General features: G+C 41.3%; 1 protein-coding gene across 5 annotated transcripts; it reads right to left on the bottom strand.

Moving 5' to 3' along the window:
- Window positions 1-1,031: 1,031 nt before the first annotated feature.
- Window positions 1,032-16,694, bottom strand: INSIG2 (insulin induced gene 2). 5 transcript variants are annotated; one of them, XM_043525566.1, is made up of 7 exons: window positions 16,556-16,669; window positions 13,463-13,484; window positions 10,531-10,865; window positions 7,602-7,726; window positions 4,832-4,998; window positions 4,250-4,349; window positions 1,032-3,639 (listed from the first exon to the last, which is right to left on the bottom strand). In XM_043525566.1, exons 3-7 carry the CDS (start codon window positions 10,772-10,774, stop codon window positions 3,598-3,600), a joined length of 678 nt encoding a protein of 225 aa, XP_043381501.1. In that variant the 5' UTR covers window positions 10,775-10,865; window positions 13,463-13,484; window positions 16,556-16,669; the 3' UTR covers window positions 1,032-3,597. The 5 variants fall into 5 exon arrangements, with proteins under 5 accessions (XP_043381501.1, XP_037768244.1, XP_027675260.1 ...); XM_037912316.2 differs by having other exon boundaries at window positions 10,531-10,886; window positions 16,556-16,590; XM_027819459.3 differs by lacking the exon at window positions 13,463-13,484 and having other exon boundaries at window positions 10,531-10,886; window positions 16,556-16,694.
- Window positions 16,695-18,179: the final 1,485 nt, after the last annotated feature.

The following is an 18,179-nucleotide window of genomic DNA, read 5'->3' on the forward strand; positions in this document are numbered from 1 at the left end:
CTAATACTTAAAGATTGATTTAAACCATGCAGCATGAGGCTTCATATCCCTTCCAAAATTTTTGTTAGCATTACCTATTATGACAACAGGGATATGTGTGTAATAATTCCTATGTTCAGATGTGAAGTCATTTAATACCCTTTTTGTTTTCACTGGTTGCAACGCTCTTGACCTCTTCTATTTCTGTTATATTACTTTTGAGATGTCGTGTCGAAAACGGAACACAGACACTATTATACCTCAGCCTGAATATTTATCTGCCTTAATACACTTATGACTGATTGCTTCTTCTTTTTTTTTTTTTTTGGACTAGTACACCATATAGACCAGAAATTTTTATCTGGACTGCCCACAATGACACCCAGCTATCTTTCCTCTCTTTTCCGCTTATGTAAGATCCATCAATGTATATGAATAACTCAAACTGAACCTTCCAATGTGCATTAGATAACCACAGAAATATAGGGCTAACAAGGACCTCAAGAAGTCATCAAGTCCAGGCCCCCCACATCTGTTTACAATGAAAGTTATATATGTACTATAGAATTGCTAAGCTTTGAAACTACTCAGAATTTTAGACTTGATCAACCTAACGTTGCCACCTCACTGTTAACCCCACTCAGTTCAGACCACTGATAAATACATTATACAATACAGGTCCTGTTATGGATTCTTGGGACACCCCACAATTAACCTCTTTTCCGCTTTATTTTCTGTCTGTTAAGCAGTTCAAGATAAAATTGGTTATTTGTATATATTCTCCCATCCAGCCCTGGTATTCCCCTATCAGCTTTCATATTAAAAATGTCATAATTTTAAAGGCAGTTCAGTATCCAAGTTTTGTTAGAATCACTGTTGATTTAAGTCTCACTCCTTATTTAGTAATCCTGTTTTTAATCTAGTAGTTTTAAACAGGGGGACTGTGAAACCATCATGCCAGCTCTACAGCTAAAATAAGCATGTGAAACACTTGCGGAGCTGGTTCAATATAATTATGAATGATTACTACTTAAAAAAATAAACATGTCACAAAAGATTGTAATTATATTTAATACATATTTTGCTTTTAACAGGAGAAGTAAACAGCATAGACCTTACAACTCATAGTTAGTGAAGAGTTTATAGTGCTTATAAAGTTGTATCTAAAAATATACCTTATTCATTCTATACGGAACGCTTTGAAGACAGTCTAATATTATAAATTACACACTATACAATAGCAGCATGTTCACACCACTATAGTTAAGGCTGTGTCAGCATTCCCATTATGTACCTCTTTTTTCAGGTTCTGAGTATTCCAGCCATAAAATTATAATGCAGTTTGAAAATTTGGCATACAAGGTTTTAGTCCGGCAGCAATTTATTTTAGTCAAATAAGAATTAAAAAAATAACGTCTCTATAATAAAGGAGACCACCCAAGTGCATTTTGCACAATCAGCTTAAAGTTTCAAAACTGAAATTTGGAAAGAAGTTAGCTAACAGTATATTCCAATCATTTTTAAATGAATGTGATTTTAAAATGTTGCAAAGTGGGTCCCACAAATGAACAATAACCACTTTTCACAAGGATTTTTACTGTACATTTGAATACGCATGTCCTGTTTTCTATAAGCATGTAAACGAATAGATAGAAGAACTTATTACTAAGCAAATAATAAGAAATTACTTACCTCCAGTTTTACACACACACAGTGGTCACCATTAAAGCCCTGGAATCTGAGGTACCACATTATTTCCCTACAGCTATTGTAAAAATTATGATCAATATCTCAGCTTTTATGCCAATCGTTGACTTCTTCATGCTGAGGATCTGATCAGGCAGTCCAACTGAAATCACTTGCCTGAGTAAGGAATGCAGATCAGGCCAAATGTTATGGAAAAAAAATACACTTAAAATATATCAGCAGGTTCCTTGTGAAATGCCAGAACCTGAAGATGGAATTACAGCCTTCATTTATGTAACATCCAAGGTTGCATTATTTATTATGGCCCTGATGAAGGAGAAACATCCCTAAACAGGAGTGCACTTAAGCATATGCTTAACGATAGCTTAAAGGAAAGAGCCTGCTTAAGTGCTTTCCTGAATTGTGACCAATATGTGAAAACGTGCACGAGGCACTGAAATGTCATGGAGCTGTAATAAGCCAATGAAAACCTGTGGAGCTTGCTGAACTGAGGTCTCCAAATATCATTTGCTTATTTACACATTTTAAAAGCTTCGTTCATGCAGAAGTTTTTCCTTCTGGTGACTCTTATTGTTGTTACATGCTATAGGAGGCATTTCACTGCATATGTTATAGACTTCAGATAGAAGCACACAAGACTGAAAAAAAATTGCCTATATCAGGCTTCATGTACAATACATACACAGACATTATTATTTATTAAAACTTATCTAGACATGTATTTGTTCTTTGGACCAACTTCAGTCTCCTTACGTGACTGTAACGTGTTTTAAAAATCTTTCATGGAAGATTAAAAATAATAATAATTAAAATGCAATAAAAGAACTTGTTTAAACAACATCAAGACAGGGATGGAAGTCAAGAAACAAGAGGTGGGAATGTTCCAGGCCTCATTCACTGCTGGCATAATCAGGCAGAAATCAATGTAAATCGATCGGGGGGTGTCTATTTGAAGACAAGGAGAGTTTGCCCTATAATCTCAAGGGGGAATTGCAAAACCAAAACTGGAAACTGGGTGTAAGACCCAAAATATAGGTCAGATTCCAACACACATATTGACAGAAGGAGAAGTGGTTAGTGCAATAACCTCCGTCTTGGAAGACTTGGGATCAAGTCCCTGCTCTAGCACAGATTTCCTGTGTGACCATGGGCAAGAAATTTAGCCTCTCTGTGCCTCAATTCCCCATCTATAAAATGAGAATTACAGTACTTCCCTATCTCACAGTGAGGGTAGTGAGGATAAATACATTATAGAGTTTGAGACACTCAGATATTACATTAATGGGCCCATACACACACCTAAGATAGAACCTTCCCCCACCCACTAGTCAAACAGACTTCAGCCAGACTACTTGTAAAGTATTATTCAGCATGACTAGTAGTGTCAGAATCTGGCCCTGCCTTCATTCATCAGTAGCAAGGCTGTGATTCTGTTCGGAGGAGAAGACATGTTTATGATTAGCTACCAGCATGAGTTGCAATCTCTTCAACCTTAATTCTGAATTCTCTGGCTTTTACTAAACTATCAAAACCTTCAATTCCCCAAACTGCCTAGAAAAACTGAAGCAGAATTTTCAGCTAAGTACAGTAACTCAGAGATCTGTTTGGCACTGTAACATTGTGAAAAAAAAGATGGTAAACCTAGGTTAGATTGTTTTTTCGCCAATCTTGTCTATGAACAAATATTGTCAAATGTATTGCATACGAGTGTGACTTCACAGTAATCAGACACCAAGGTTTCTAACTGACTTACAGAAGCAGCAATCACAGATTGCAATAACGTGTACCATTCAGGGGGGAGGGGAAAACTGCATTTTGGCAATTTTATAGTCAAAATGTTCCTTATAGCATGTTCTTCCGACAGTTGTTTGTCATATATTTTCCTGTATACAAGATTTATTTTACTTTTCCTCAGTCCTGGTGAGATTTTTCTGCAATGACTTTGCATTCATACTGCAAAACAACCAAAGAAAATGAAAATTATTTGAGAACAAGGATTTATACAATTTAAGTTCTGAGTTAGACAGCTGTGAAAGGGAGGGATCTACATAGCAACTGACACAACAGCTCTGCCCACACTTTCTCCCAGATCAGTTCAGGACCCCAAACTCCCATGCTTTTCAGAGTACCCTCACCAACTACAGTTCTGTAGTAAGGATTTTGTACAAAATCTATGCACGGAGTGCTGGCATTCTGTGCCTCCTTGCATAGCAAAAGAAAACCTAAGTACATTAGCTATTAACTTAGAGCTTATGCAGCTTTCTTCCCCTCACACAAGGTGTTCTTATTTAGGCCTTGATCCCGCAAACGCTTGTTTGCATACAGAATGGAGTGAACACAATGAAACGGGGAACCCTTTAGGATATGTAGGGCACTTAGCAGCAGACAGAACTTCTGCTGGTGGCAGGGACACGCTGACCAAACTGAAAAGCACTGTCTCTGGACTCCCATCTTAGTCCACATTTGCAATTTGAATAACTATTAGGAAAGAATTTTTTAAAACCAGACAATACAAGCTCAGTACCCAAAAAAAAGCAAAAACAAAAAACCCACCCTAACTTACCATTGCCAGCTGCCTACCAATGTTCCCCACAGTAATGCCACCAGCAAAAAATATACATGGTAACCAGGAACGAACATAAAGGAAATCTGGAGATGTATATCTAGAAAGGAATACAAGTTTGCATTATTATCTGTTTATTGCCAAGATTGAACTTAACTCTGTACACAGTCCTTTCTTCAAAAAAAAAAACACACTTATACTTTTAAAGTTAGGCACAGAGATAGACATACTGAGAAATCTGGATATGTGAACAGATTAGCCTAAAGATACACTTGTAGTAGAAAGTTTGATTTCTTACTGCAAATATCAAATTTACTACCCATCCATTCATTCATTCTAATATCCTTTCTCTGTTTGATCCAGGTTGTTTTGCTGTTGGTAACGTAGCAGTTTTACAACTCCAAACCAAAATCTCAGTCTTACACACACATAAGCATTCACATGAATAGTCCAATTAAAGTAAAGTTACACATGTGTTTAAGTTTTAGCAAGTTCAGGGCTCAAGTTAAGTCAGATCTACCTTCAATGTTCTTGTTTACTAATCCAACATGAATACCACTTAACCAGAAGAAAAATACTCACTGGTAAACCCCATTGTAGACCAGAAGCTGTGATACCAAGGTGGCCAGAAAAGCAATTCCTATTCCAAGACCAAAGCCACTTCGTGATCTATCAAAGGTCCACCATAGTCCAATTGAAAGCGCCGCTAGTGTAAGAGACAACTGTATGTTGTTGGCAAAATCCACTTTCTGTGGTCATTTGTTAAGGATCAGTTTTAAAGTGCCAACTTCAGGTGAAGATCAATAATATTTACCTTGTTAACTAATTTTTGACCTGAAAAATAACACCCTCCTACATAAAAATAATACCCTCCTGCATAAAAATAACACCTAGCTCTTGCATAAACACGGCTCTCTTCATTTAATACAACTAAATGGTATAAGAATACTATAATAATAATTATTATTATTAAAAAGCATTATTTTATCTGTGTTAAGAAAAGTATTTACTTAAAATGTTATTTTATGTTTACAGTATTTTTTAAACCCACAATGTTGTCTCAGGACTTTGCTACAAACTGTACAAGTGTTTCAAAGTACAGGCAGACTAGACAGAAATTAAGCAGAATACCAGATTTTTTGACAGATTTACTGTAAAAATATTACTGTTCAGATGTAGCAGTACCATGGACATTCCATCCTCACCTGTTGCGCCTTTAATATCCTAAGGTTAAAACCTTAAATCTAGCATTAAATTGTCAAAATGCCACATATCTTATGTTGCTGCCTACTGAAATAAGGTCATTTGGAAAAACAAAATCTATTTAATTTCTAATTTAAAACATGTAATAGTTATTGAATAGTATTTTTATCTAGTAAAACGTTTATCCAGAATCTTGTTTGCTCTTAAAAAAGCTACAGCTACGCAAAATATAAATACACAGCAGCATCAAAATACTCATGTGAGTCAAGGTGGAAGATCAGTTACATCAATTTTTAAAAAAATATGATAGATTAATAATCCTAGCACTTTGCCCTCTTCAAAACACTTTACAAATATTAACTAATTTATTTTCTCAACATCTCTGTAAGAAAGTACCATTAAAGAGAGACTGTTATTCATACGCCTAAACTTAGATTTAGGGGGCGACAAATGTATAGGTAAAAAGGTTGTCCTGGTCTCAACCACAGGAATCCACCAGCCTGGAGAAAGATCTAGTGGAGTCGCCTAACAAGAAATGGGGTAAACTGGATGGTAACAGAGAGAGAATGGCAGGCACAAGGACACAATGACCAAATTAAAGTCAGATCAAATGTGGGAAAGTCCAAGATCCTAATGCTGCTATTTGAAAGTGAAATGAACTGAAGCTCAGGATTTTCAGGAAGCCATTTAGAAGAAAGTAGAGTTGCTACACTAATAATAGCTATGGAAGAGGCATTGCTTCCTTAAAAATGTGGAATGGCTGATAATAAACTGCACAGGTGTTTGCTGAAAGTAATCTGACTCATGAGGAGTTCACCACTCAATTGTTAAGAAACAGGTCAGAATTTCTTAGGGTCCTGAATCTGAATGTGTCCACAGTCAGGGGATGGTCAGAAGTTGGTGGCATCCATGAGACCAGATGGACACATTGTCAAATATGGGAGAACTGAGGCCCGCAAGGGGACATTAGCAGACCCTAGCTTTGATAGCTCCAACTTCTCTGGCCACACTAGATAGGATGGGGGTATTGTGGGAAAAGAACATCCATCCATCCAAAGGTAAGGCCATTTGAATGGGAACGCAGCGCATTTTCCATGCCTTCCTTTGGCATCTCATTTTATCCATTCTCTCTCTTCTAGTTCTCTTGCAGCTCGAAACAAGAAAGAGAGCCAGCACCACATGGCCAGGGAGTTTTCACCACACCACCAGCAATTCTCTGCAGATCAGAGTCTGGGACCTGATGCTAAAGATGAAACAATGAGCCTTCTAGAGATTCTTAATTTTCCTTTTAATTACTTATCTTTGAGTCTGGGTTTGGGAGACTAGTTAATCGCCTTAACTTGGAGAGGGAGACCCTATACATGATGACACAAAGCACAACTACTCATGGGTTGCCAGTGAGGCATTGCAGTCCATTTCGAGGACCTGTTTTTGTCCAATGGGCTTCGGGGAATCATGACTCCTTCATCCACGGATAGTATTAGTCTAGTGTAAAGGTGTACATGGATTTCTGAGACTTCAGCAGGGAAACGATATTTCACATCATGCCACACTGACTCACTCGGAACTTCTCTCCTTTCCGCATATTCTAAGGCAAGTCACTTAGCCTATCTGCATCTCAGTCCCCTGCCTGTAAAAGAGGGATAACGACGCTTATTCGCTTTTGTAAAATGCTTTGAGATCCATGAATAACCAATGCCAAGTATTTTTTTCCTACCAATTTTCCCCCAGGCTTAGCAAAGTGCACACTCTTCATTGATGCTGTCGCACATGGGAAGTTTGGTCTTTAAACCTGTAACTGTATTGAGTTTACAATAAGTGCAAGAAGAGCACCCTTAAAAATTTCTCAGAGCATAAACTCCTTTTCCTACACGTACTTGAATAACTCTAAAAAAGACACAAATATATATTTTTTTAAAAAGGGTGGGAGATTTCAGTTTAAGTGGTATTTCCAGAAACTTATATGCATGACCTTCATGAACTAGTGCAGCTACTGGCATTTTATAACTGTTTTAATGCTAAGCTACACTCTGTACGTCCTTTTATACATCGTGGTGTAGAAACAGTTACATTGTGAGCAGTTATTTAACCTTTGGTTCACCAGAAACTAATTTGTTACTGAAAACTTCATTACCACATAGAAGGATACAGCACTAGCGTGATTTATACCCACAAAGACTGCTACACATCGCATTACACTGGACCATTCTCTCTTAAATTTATGTGGCTCTCCCAGATGTCTGTCCATGCAGGGATACAACAACCCAATCACAGCTGTGGAAATATGAAAGAAAAATTAACAATTAAACCATCTGCGCTATTTAGCTGCACTAGAGATAATCTAGGCCAAGATGGTTCTGCAACATAAAAACCAAATATTTTTCAAACACTGTCAAGATTTAAAAATAAAAATAAAGGCATTTCAGATAGTTTAGGCCCAAAACATAAGTTAATATTAAAAGGCTGCCTTAAAATTCAATGAAAACAGCTATAGGTTTATAATTTAAAATTCCCCTGCAGCATCTTCAGCCACAGCAGCTTTGTGCTGGTGCATAATACCAGGAAGGGGTGAAAATAAACTACAAGTGGGATTTTCTAAACATTGTCAAAACTTTTCCTTAAAACACTCACTATACCGTAGTTCCACCTATAAAGACAATTGCCACCCCAGCTGAGAGGCACAAGTGAAAGTGCTGTTTAATGTTACGCTGTTTTAGTATGTAAGCAGGGCCCAGGAGGCAGCTTTGAATTCTAACACCTATTATGGTGGTAGGCATCTCACAGGAGATGTTTTCCACGTGCCAGAGAGGAACCTGATCTACAGGGTTTAAGAAATAAATGAAAAATCACCAGTGAAGCGGCATCAGAAATTGCCATGTAACCAACATTCTAGCGGAGGACGTGGGGCCCAACTGATAGCTAACACCGGCAGATGAAAAAGCTCCACAAATAGCACTGATCTCTCTTCATTTGTGTCTTTAGGATAAGTAAACCAGGCCTAATGCCTAGGGGGTCGTTCAAAGAATTACAAATATTGTGGGTTTGCATATCTGTTTACTGGGGAAGAATACCCCAGAGACATATTAATGTCAATTAGGTTGTGTAGGTATGGGTAGCAGAACAACACATGAATTATCCAGAAGTTCACCTTGAGTAGGTTGAAAACACTATTCCCTCAGGTAGCACTTGTGTGCTAGACAAACAAGAGGGGGAGAGGAAGAACTGTGAAACATTCCTACAAAGAGACACGGTAGCATTTATGGCTGGAAGAAATCGACTAAGAACATGCAACCTTGTAAGTCAATTTCAACATAGAAGCTCAGTTTGTCACCTCAAGACTGTGACAAAGCCTGAACCTTAGAATTGCCTGGTAAAGAGTTTGTAGGTATGTAATGGTCTCAATTGCTTGCTAAGAGAGCGACACTATTGCAAATGGGACATTGTCATTTCAACCCCCAGAACAAATCCTTTAGGTAGAAACAACTGGAGTAGACTGTGTACTGAAAATAGTGTGGGAGCATGGTGTGTAACTAAATGAGAACAGTAAGCATACCGCTGACCCTTTAAATCTTTTCAGAGCCTGTTTCCCCTCTCCCCTTGTAAGCCCCATGGACACAAAAGGCCCATCTTACTAAGGGATAATTTTACAGAATTACATCCATGTATTCTCTTTTACAAAACACACTTGAGATCATTCTTACTGTAAAAAGGCATAATAGATATGTTGTTGGATAGCTGAGCCCCGCTACAAATATGAAAGAAAAATTCCTATGAGATGGCCAAATCAAACTGCCCTATCAGGAAATCAAACCCCTCATGAGCTCTATGTCAAGACAACCAATTTAAGCATAAAAAAAATATGCAGCAAATACAGAGTACCATAGCAGCAAGATTAGAGAATAAGAGCTATGTTAGACAGGCAACTTACAGATACGACAAGTACATAACTGTGACCAAAATATTCCAAATACAGAGAGAACAAAACTGACATACTGAGACAGCTATTTGGACAGTTTCCTCTCAAATCAGGCTCTTCTATGAAATCTGTGGTGAAATGATTCAACACCATACCAAAAGAAAGGTAATTAGATAAAAGACTCAGCTTAAAAATTACCTTTAGCAAAACCCTGATGCCAGAAGTGCCCAATAGACCAAAGGTAAGTTTACTGATTTGTATTACCACCCTCCAAAGAGGCAAATGGACTCCTCACTCTTATTAAAATCAAGCTCAAGGAAGATACTGTCTTTAAAATAAAGGTCTGCTTATAATAGAATTCCCCCATCCAGCTGCTCAGAATAATCCACTGGTAAAGTGTTATACTGACCCACTGACTGTGTTCTTAAGCCCAGACTCTGTGAGACTTTTAAAGGGAGCAGATTTCAGAGGACATCCGTTGCTAACAATCTGCCACTAACAAGAGCAAAGCAGCACCTTGTACCTACACCTCCCTTAGGATATAGGGGGACAGCTGCGTTCCAGACCACGTGGAGCTTTACAGATCTAAAGCTGCACCTTGACCCGCACTCAGAAGCAAACAGGAAGCTGCAGCAAAAAATGGCATACTCTCATCACAGTTTACACCAGACAAGGCAAACTACTTCATGCCTAAAATCTGGGATTTCCAGGTTTCTTTCCAGAGTTGCCCACAAACGGCATGGCAGTAATCTAGCCTCAAGGTTACAACTGTATGGATTTCTGTGGCTTGCCTAACTCTGTTTTCCTAATCCTGAAGACCAAGCATAATCTTCTGACTCAAGAATTCAGCAAAGCATGGCTCAAACTAGCTAATAGTTAGTCCTGCCTCAGTGCAGGGGACTGGACTAGATGACCTATCAAGGTCCTTCCCAGTGCTACATTTCTATGATTCACAGTACAACTTCTGTAAAATGTAGAAAGAGCTTTTGGGAGCGGAGGAGGAGGAAACAGATAGATGGGAAAGGCAGCAGGACTAGATCTAAAATTTTAAATCTTCCACATTTTTCTATTAATGAAGGATTTTTAATTTCCTCATTACCAACCCCCCACCCCCACCCCATATCACACACACACACACACAGTTGGCACCTTCTGACATTACCTGCAGCTGTGCCACAGCAAGGTGGTACCCACCAAGCTGAAGAGAAGATGCTCGTGATCACATCTGGTGGAAAAAGCGTGACATTTCTCTGAATCTGTAGCAAGTTTAATACTAATGCAAGAAGTACACCAATAAAAAACAGCACTATTCCACGAATCACCAAGTTCATGCCATGACTGGTTACAGATGAAATGTATGGACCACACTTTTTTGGTATGGTTGGTGCTGCATCGCTTTCTGCCATGACGTGCCAGGCGATATCCACCGGTGTGATTGGGGAGGATCCACTTCCAGTCAGTATTTTCACTCTCCCAATTTAAGACGTACCCCAAACCCTGTGAAAACAATAGACAAGGCTGGAAAAAAAAACAAACATTTTTACAAAAACATTTTTTAACCTGTTAAAAAATATATTTAAAAATAAGTCAAGCTTTTCTGAATTTGAAGAAAATATAATTTACCTTCTGAAGAAGGCAAACCGCAACAGAACTAGCTCTATCTGCAACAATGCTATTGCAGTTCTGTCTGCAATCATGCGTTAAGCTGATGAATATGCTGCTAAAAATTAAGTTTTAGCAACAGCTTTACATACTTTGGAGGGGGGAAAAACCCAACCTGAGAATGAGTGGACGGCATGGCTGATGACGTGGGACCATATGGCGCAAGAACAGGAAATAAAAACTACTCAGGAGGAGGTGCTTGCTTCAGAAAAAACTGAGTTTGTGATAACTTTGATGGGGAAGAAGACAATTAAGTGGTACCAGAGTGTAGGTAGTTCAGAAGAGAATGAGGCATCTCATTTCAAGGCAGCTGTGGCGTTATATGTTTCTTTGATCTTCAAAAGAAGCCAGTAAAAAGATCACAGTGTACAGTGGAGAAATGAAATTTGAGAAAAAATTTTGCAGGGTGGAGCCAACAACCTTTGTAATAATTGAGAAGAGAAGGTGAGTCTTTGAAAGCTAGAAGGGCACATAATGCCATTACACAGAAATTCTCATGAAGGTAACACAGATTTCATTAAAATCTGTGTAACAGGATGTTAAGAAAAATGATTCTTGGCTACAAAACTAACAGTGCAAAGAGGTAAAAAAAAAACCCTCCACCTTCCCATCAGCATCAGAGCACTCCATACATGCCCAGCTCTATACACTCTAGATATGAATGGCAGAATTTCCTTAACAACCATCTTTCTTAAAACCGTCAATCAAAACTGCTGTTTTACATGGATTCAACATCACATTCATGTCGGACATGGACAGCTTAGCCACCTGGAACTTTAAAGAAAACAAACATTGTTTTTAAATTTGAAACTGCCAACTGGTGGCAGCTTTCGATAACTCTTACTCGTGGCCACATGGATAGAGACAGAAGTAGAAGACTCCTTGTTTCCCCATTCCATTCCTTGATCAGCGGATACATAAGGTGCATAGCCACAAAGGCAAGGTGGAGGAGCACTGTGTCCGGCAGGGCATCCACTTTTACCGCGTAGAAATTTTGGAGGAAATTACAAGTGGCAGACGTACCAAATCTGAGGTTAACTATATTAATACTGGTTAAGCCACAGCAACCAACTCCAGAAAGGATCTAATGCACACCATACTGTCTTCAGTACTTATGATCTACAGCTAGGTAGAAATCCATACTTTTTGAAAGGGTTACCAAAGAGGCCACATAAAAAAAGTGTTGCCCTATCCACATAGAACTTCAATCTTGTGGCTTGAGCATCAATTTACTCATGTGGACAGTCGTAATGACTCCAACAGAACTACACTCATGAGCAGTTAAGTGTGCGACCCAGGTTTGTGAGCCTGAAATGCTGCCATTATTGTGGACACAGAGGGCCTACTTTTCTGTCCTTGTGCGGTCATTTACACCAGTGCTAAATTCACAACACTACCAGATCTGATGCAGCTCTGGCATGATGGCGCAGATGATAAATCTCCATTCCATTTTTAGTTATCCAGAATGGAGCAGCAACATCTTAAATAAAAAAGAGTTTTTTTAAAAATATGAACCTGGCAGTTTATCTCTCTGCTGCCACTGCAGCGTCATGTCACTCTTGCCCCTAAGGAGGGGAAAAGAGGAGAGCAGGGCAAGGTTAGTGAGCACCATACAAAACGAGAAGACAGCAAAAGCAGCAGCAAAAGTATCAAATCTGATTAGTGGGATAAGCCATGGACCTCTAGCGCAACCAAGGAAGTTCCAAGTAAGACTATGTCATTGCTTAAATAAGTAAAATAAAAAGCATGGGATTGAAGGGTCAACACTGGGGAGCAGTGTGGCCTACTATGTAGAACACTGGACTGGGCCTCCGGAGACCTGGCTTCTATTCTTGGCTCTGCCATTAGCAGGTGAGGTGATTTTGGGCAAGTCACTTCACCTACCTGTGCCTCGGTAAAATGGGGATCGTGATACTGATCTCCTTTTGTAAAGTGCTTTGAGACCTACTGCTGAAAAATGTTAGATACAGCTTGGTGTTATTATTATTAATTACCAGAGAAAACATATTGGCAGTAGCATGGATGGAGTTTAATGACGCCAGCATACACAATATTAAAAGAATTCAGCAGACAATGATTGATGAAACAACTGACAACATTCATCAAGCAATCACAGGCCTTGCCCATGATAGGAAATTACTTCTTTTACAGCAGCAGTGCAGCTGCAGTGGTTCTATTAACCATGCAAACTCTGCTGTGGACCAGACATTTTTACCACAGCGTCACCTTGACCGCTCAGAGAAAGGAAAGGAATTCCCTAGTGCAGAGGCATCTATGCAGAGTATGAACATGTTTACAGCAGCGAGCGCTTTGCCTTGAATTAGCGGCATGGAGTATTGGTTAAGAGCAGGCAACGAGAACACAGGACTCCTGGGTTCTACTCCTGGCTCTGCCATTGATTTGCTGTGTGATTTTAAGGAAAATCGACTTACCTCTGTTCCTCAGTTTCCCCACCTATAAATAAGGGACAACAACTGACCAACCTTTATAAAGCACCAAGATCCTATGTTTTTGCAATGTATTATTACTGTGCCTCCTGTACTAATTGTGGAGATTAAGATTTCTGAGGGAAGTTACAGCTGTGGGTATGGGAAGGGTGTGTGCACGCATGCATATATATATATATATATATATATATACACACACACACACTAATCAAAATCAGTTACATTTTATCCAAAGCTTCCATCCAGGTCGGAATAATGACACTACAGTTTACAATTTGACCTTACAACATTGCTGTGCCTTCACCTCCTGGAAATGGATATTTAAAGCTGTAACAATGCAGGAAAGCTACAAAACTAGCATCTTTACAAGACAGGCTCAGCTCCAGTTTATCCCTTCTGTGGCACACCACTTCAACTTTTTAGTGAGGGGAAACTGTGCCACGTGAAGGCTTTGGGAGTCATGTACAATAATTAAATTATCACCTGAGATTTTTTTCCAGTCACCGCAGTGTCTCTAACAGGAAAAGCATCGTGAAACTGCTCCAAGTTTACCCGTTGAGCTAATCAATAAGGCTCATTTGTGTGAATCCCACAAATAAACTATTCTTATGTAATATACAGATGTTATGCAGAACATGGTGGAGTGGAAAAGAAGACTGAGTTTCTTAAACTAAAAATCTAGCACCAGGTGATGAGAACCAGGAAATGAAAAGCTACCATTATGACACCGACAGAGATTTCAAATGTAGATGAGGACTAAGTTTCCCTCATGACATTAAAATCCAGGAACTTCACCTCAAAGCCAAGTCAAAGTTCCCCCAAACCAATAGCTTCTCAGGCTGAGGTAGTTAAGGCATGTCAGTTTCCTAGCCAACAGTACACAAGGGAGTGATGTGGCCAGTATCACATCAGACTGATTTGACTGCCCTAAACCAATGGATCAGGGACTCAGTTTGCAGCTGAGTGAACTGGAAGTGGCCTTTCAGTGTGAGATCAAGTTAGACTTGAACCCATGACAACCTTCGGGATTGCAGTCAAGCACCTTAACCACTCAGACACCACACCAATAATTTTGCAGCTTTCCCTGTCCTGCCCTTACTGATTCCTGGCCTTGCAAGTCTCATTCATTTGGAAGGAGACTCTGTGAGTCATTTTGGATTAATTTGAAGGTGGGTTGTTTTTTTTTAAGTCAATGTAGTGATTATGAGAAGTACCAGCCTGACAGCCGTGGAAAGCAAAAACATAGAACAGAACAGGTTCAGGACAGACAATAGCAGTGCAAGTTTCTCCACTACAGCCTGCCACGGTGGCTCTGGCACATGTTCAGAGATAAGAGAGTAGCCAGAGGGCAAGGTGATTTCAGGCCTTCATTAGTCTGCCAACAAGAGCATCTGCTGTGGGGGTGGATTTTTCAGAAAGATGTGTTGTCGTCTGAGGACCATCACACCCATTTCACATACGCCCATTTCACGTACTTTAGGGGCTGCAGCCTAGGGCCCTGGGCTAAGGGGGATCCCGGCGCAGCAGGGCTCAGGCAGGCTGCCTGCATGCTGTGGCCTCATGCTGCTCCCGAAGGCGGACGGCTGCTGGCATGTCACTGTGGCCCCTGGTCGGGGGGGAGGGGAGGAGAGACAGTTCTGGGTGCTGCCCTGCCCCCAGCACCACCCCTGCAGCTTCCATTGGCCAACGGGAGCTGTAGGGCAGTGCCTGCGGGCACGGGCAGCTCACGGAGACACGCTGTCCCCCTCCGGGCTGGGGCGCACAGAGACGTGCCAGCAGTCGGCTGCTTCCGTGAGCAGCGTGGGGCTATGGTAGGCAGGCAGCTTGCCAGAGCCCTGCTGCACGGCCAGCTAGGAGCCACCTGTGCTAAGTGCCTCCTGGCCGGAGCCTGCACCTCACACCCTCTCCTGCACCCCAACCTCCTGCCCCAGGTCAGAATCCCCTCCTGCACCCAAACTCCCTCCAAGACCCTGCACCCCCTCCTGCACCCCAACCCCAGGTCAGAATCCCCACCTGCACCCAAACTCCCTCCCAGACCCTGCACCCCCTCCGGCACCCCAACCCCAGGTCAGAATCCCCACCTGCACCAAACTCCCTCCCAGACCCTGCACCCCAACCCCCTGCCAGAATCCCCACCTGCACCAAACTCCCTCCCAGACCCTGCACCCCAACCCCCTGCCAGAATCCCCTCCTGCACCCAAACTCCCTCCCAGACCCTGCACCCCTCACCCTCTCCTGCACCCTAACACTCTGCCCCAGCCTGGAGCCCGCTCCTGCACCCAAACTCCCTCGCAGAAAGAAACTAATATAATACCTGTTCTAAGGTAAGAAGTAGGCTATTTTGAATTAACTTAACTATATTCTACATGTTTTAAGACTGAAATGTATCCATGAAGGGCTTTATGTTAATTAAAAGGCAAGTTTAGTAGAGTGTTAATAGCCTCGATGCCATAATTGTGATCATTTTGTTTTAAATTAGGAAAACGACTTGTATACGGGGCCCCCACAAAACCTAATAGCCCCGGGCCCAAAGGAGAGTTAATCCGGCCCTGCCTATGCCAACAGTCGGCTGTCAGGTGGCAACAACTCTCAGTGACTGGGACTAGGATCGACGTGAAGCAGTGCATTGTTATTAATCATTTAGGGGCAAATTCGGCCCTTGGACAGGCGTATAAAATTCCTCCTGCAGCCAACAAGGGGCTTGCGTGCCCAGAGGGCAGCATTTGACCCTTACCCAGGCCCGGATGTGTACGTGGCACCTTCTGACACATAATACAGGGCTGGCTCCTGCCTGGGGGAGTTCACTGCACAGATCCCCAAAAGGGAACCCCGGAGCCACCCGGCTGAACACGGCATTTGAAGTCCCTGCCTCCAGGGGAAAGGTTTTAGCAGCGAGACATCACCAGCCTAGTCAGGGGTGCAGCCCTGTCCCATCCCAGCTGCATCCTCCAGAAGGACCCGTCCTTATCTCCCTCTCCTCCCCCCGCTGAGTGCCTCTGCCCCCCTCCCGACCTACCCCTCCCACTGCAAGCCAGTGCCCAGCCCCAGGGCAAGTGTCGCCACTGCTCCCTTACTTACTCTGCCTCCGCCATCTTCTCCCTCCCCTGCCTCAGTCTCCGCCTTGCGCAGGCTCCACGGCGCTCAGCGGGGCCGGGGCGAACAGCTGACTCGGGGCACTGGGGATTCCGTGGGGCCGGGCCCGCTGTAGATGAGCTCGGGGCACTGGGGCTTCCGCGGGGGCCAGTCAGGGCGCTTGCAAAAGCACGGACCGGAGCCGAGGTTCCCCTTCGCTCGTGTAATAACGAAGCAGGAGGCGAGCAGCCTTCGTTTCCACGGGTGCTGGGAAAAGGGGAGGTGGGGACTTACCAGAAACGAGAGAGAGAGACGTCAAGAGAGAGATTCCTGGAAAAAGTGCAAGAAGACTTTAGTGTAGCCTGTAATGTACAGAGAGGAAGGAAATGCACCTGCCAAGCAGCGGCTAAACTAAAGAGACAGTGAGGAAGGAGGTAAAAGTGCAAAAACAAACAGGAATTCAAAAAATAAAATAAAGAGTGCTAAGAAACGGGAGGGGAGCAAGCTAAAAAAGGCACAGTGGAGGAAAAACGGAAGTGAGCTCGTGCTAAAACGGGGGGGGGGGGGAGGAATTATTCAAAGAGTAAGCAATGCAAAGAAATGCATCATTTAAAAAAAAGTCTTTTTAAAAGACTGAAAAATTAGAGCGAGGATGAGAAACTGCAATAAGAAATAATCTGTAACAAAAAATACTACAGCTCCTATCCTGCAAAAAGAAAAGGAGTACTAGTGGCGCCTTCGAGACTAACCAATTTATTTGAGCATAAGCTTTCGTGAGCTACAGCTCACTTAATCAGCTATGCAAATACTTAACTATACTCCCATTGACTTATTTTAAACCTAGCCGCAGTGACTTCGGTGCAACTGGATTTAAAAGAATTCAGTGTTTTAGGCCTGAAGAAGAAACTTCAGTTGCAGTCTTTGAATTCTTTTTTCTCCATTATATTGCTTTATATAAAATTATTTGTTACGTGTCGCCTTCAGCTGCATTTTTTAAGATTTTTTTTCCTGTGAATTCATTAGCTCATTGACTTCAGTGGGATTACTCCGGAGTAACGTTAAGGATGTGTGTAAAGCATTTGCAGGATTGGGGCCTATGAAATGAAGAAAATGGAGGCTGGAAAGAAATACTAAAAAATGAAAAGAGAATCTGTGAGAAATGAAATAATACTTAAAATGCAGAAAGAATGTGGAAAAGGTATTAAAAATGCAAAAATATAATATATAAAAATAGACTTCTAAAAATTCAATTTAAAAGTGTATAACAAATGAATAAAAGATCCATTAATATATAAAAAAGTTACATTCAATTAATGCAACTGCAGTTTCTTTTTAAAATGCAAAACACTGGCCTTTGTTGTGAATCCAGTTCATTACTAAAGCAGGAAGCGCAAAGCCGAGTCTCTGTGTAAAATCCTTTTGTTTTCAGCTTTGTTGTTGTGCTTAATAAATTTCACTAACAGGGATAAAGATTTCCTCATTTGCGATTAATTTCAAAGAGGGTTTAAAAATTGTTGGCCTGAACTGGGCCGTTTCTCCTACGAAGATTTGCGCACGTGCTTAACGTTGTTTAACAGTGTTGGTTCGCTGATTAGGGCAAAATGAACAGAGATTACTACTCCAGGAATAC

The sequence above is a fragment of the Chelonia mydas genome, chromosome 11 (assembly GCF_015237465.2).
Source record: "Chelonia mydas isolate rCheMyd1 chromosome 11, rCheMyd1.pri.v2, whole genome shotgun sequence".
Lineage (NCBI taxonomy): Eukaryota > Metazoa > Chordata > Testudines > Cheloniidae > Chelonia > Chelonia mydas.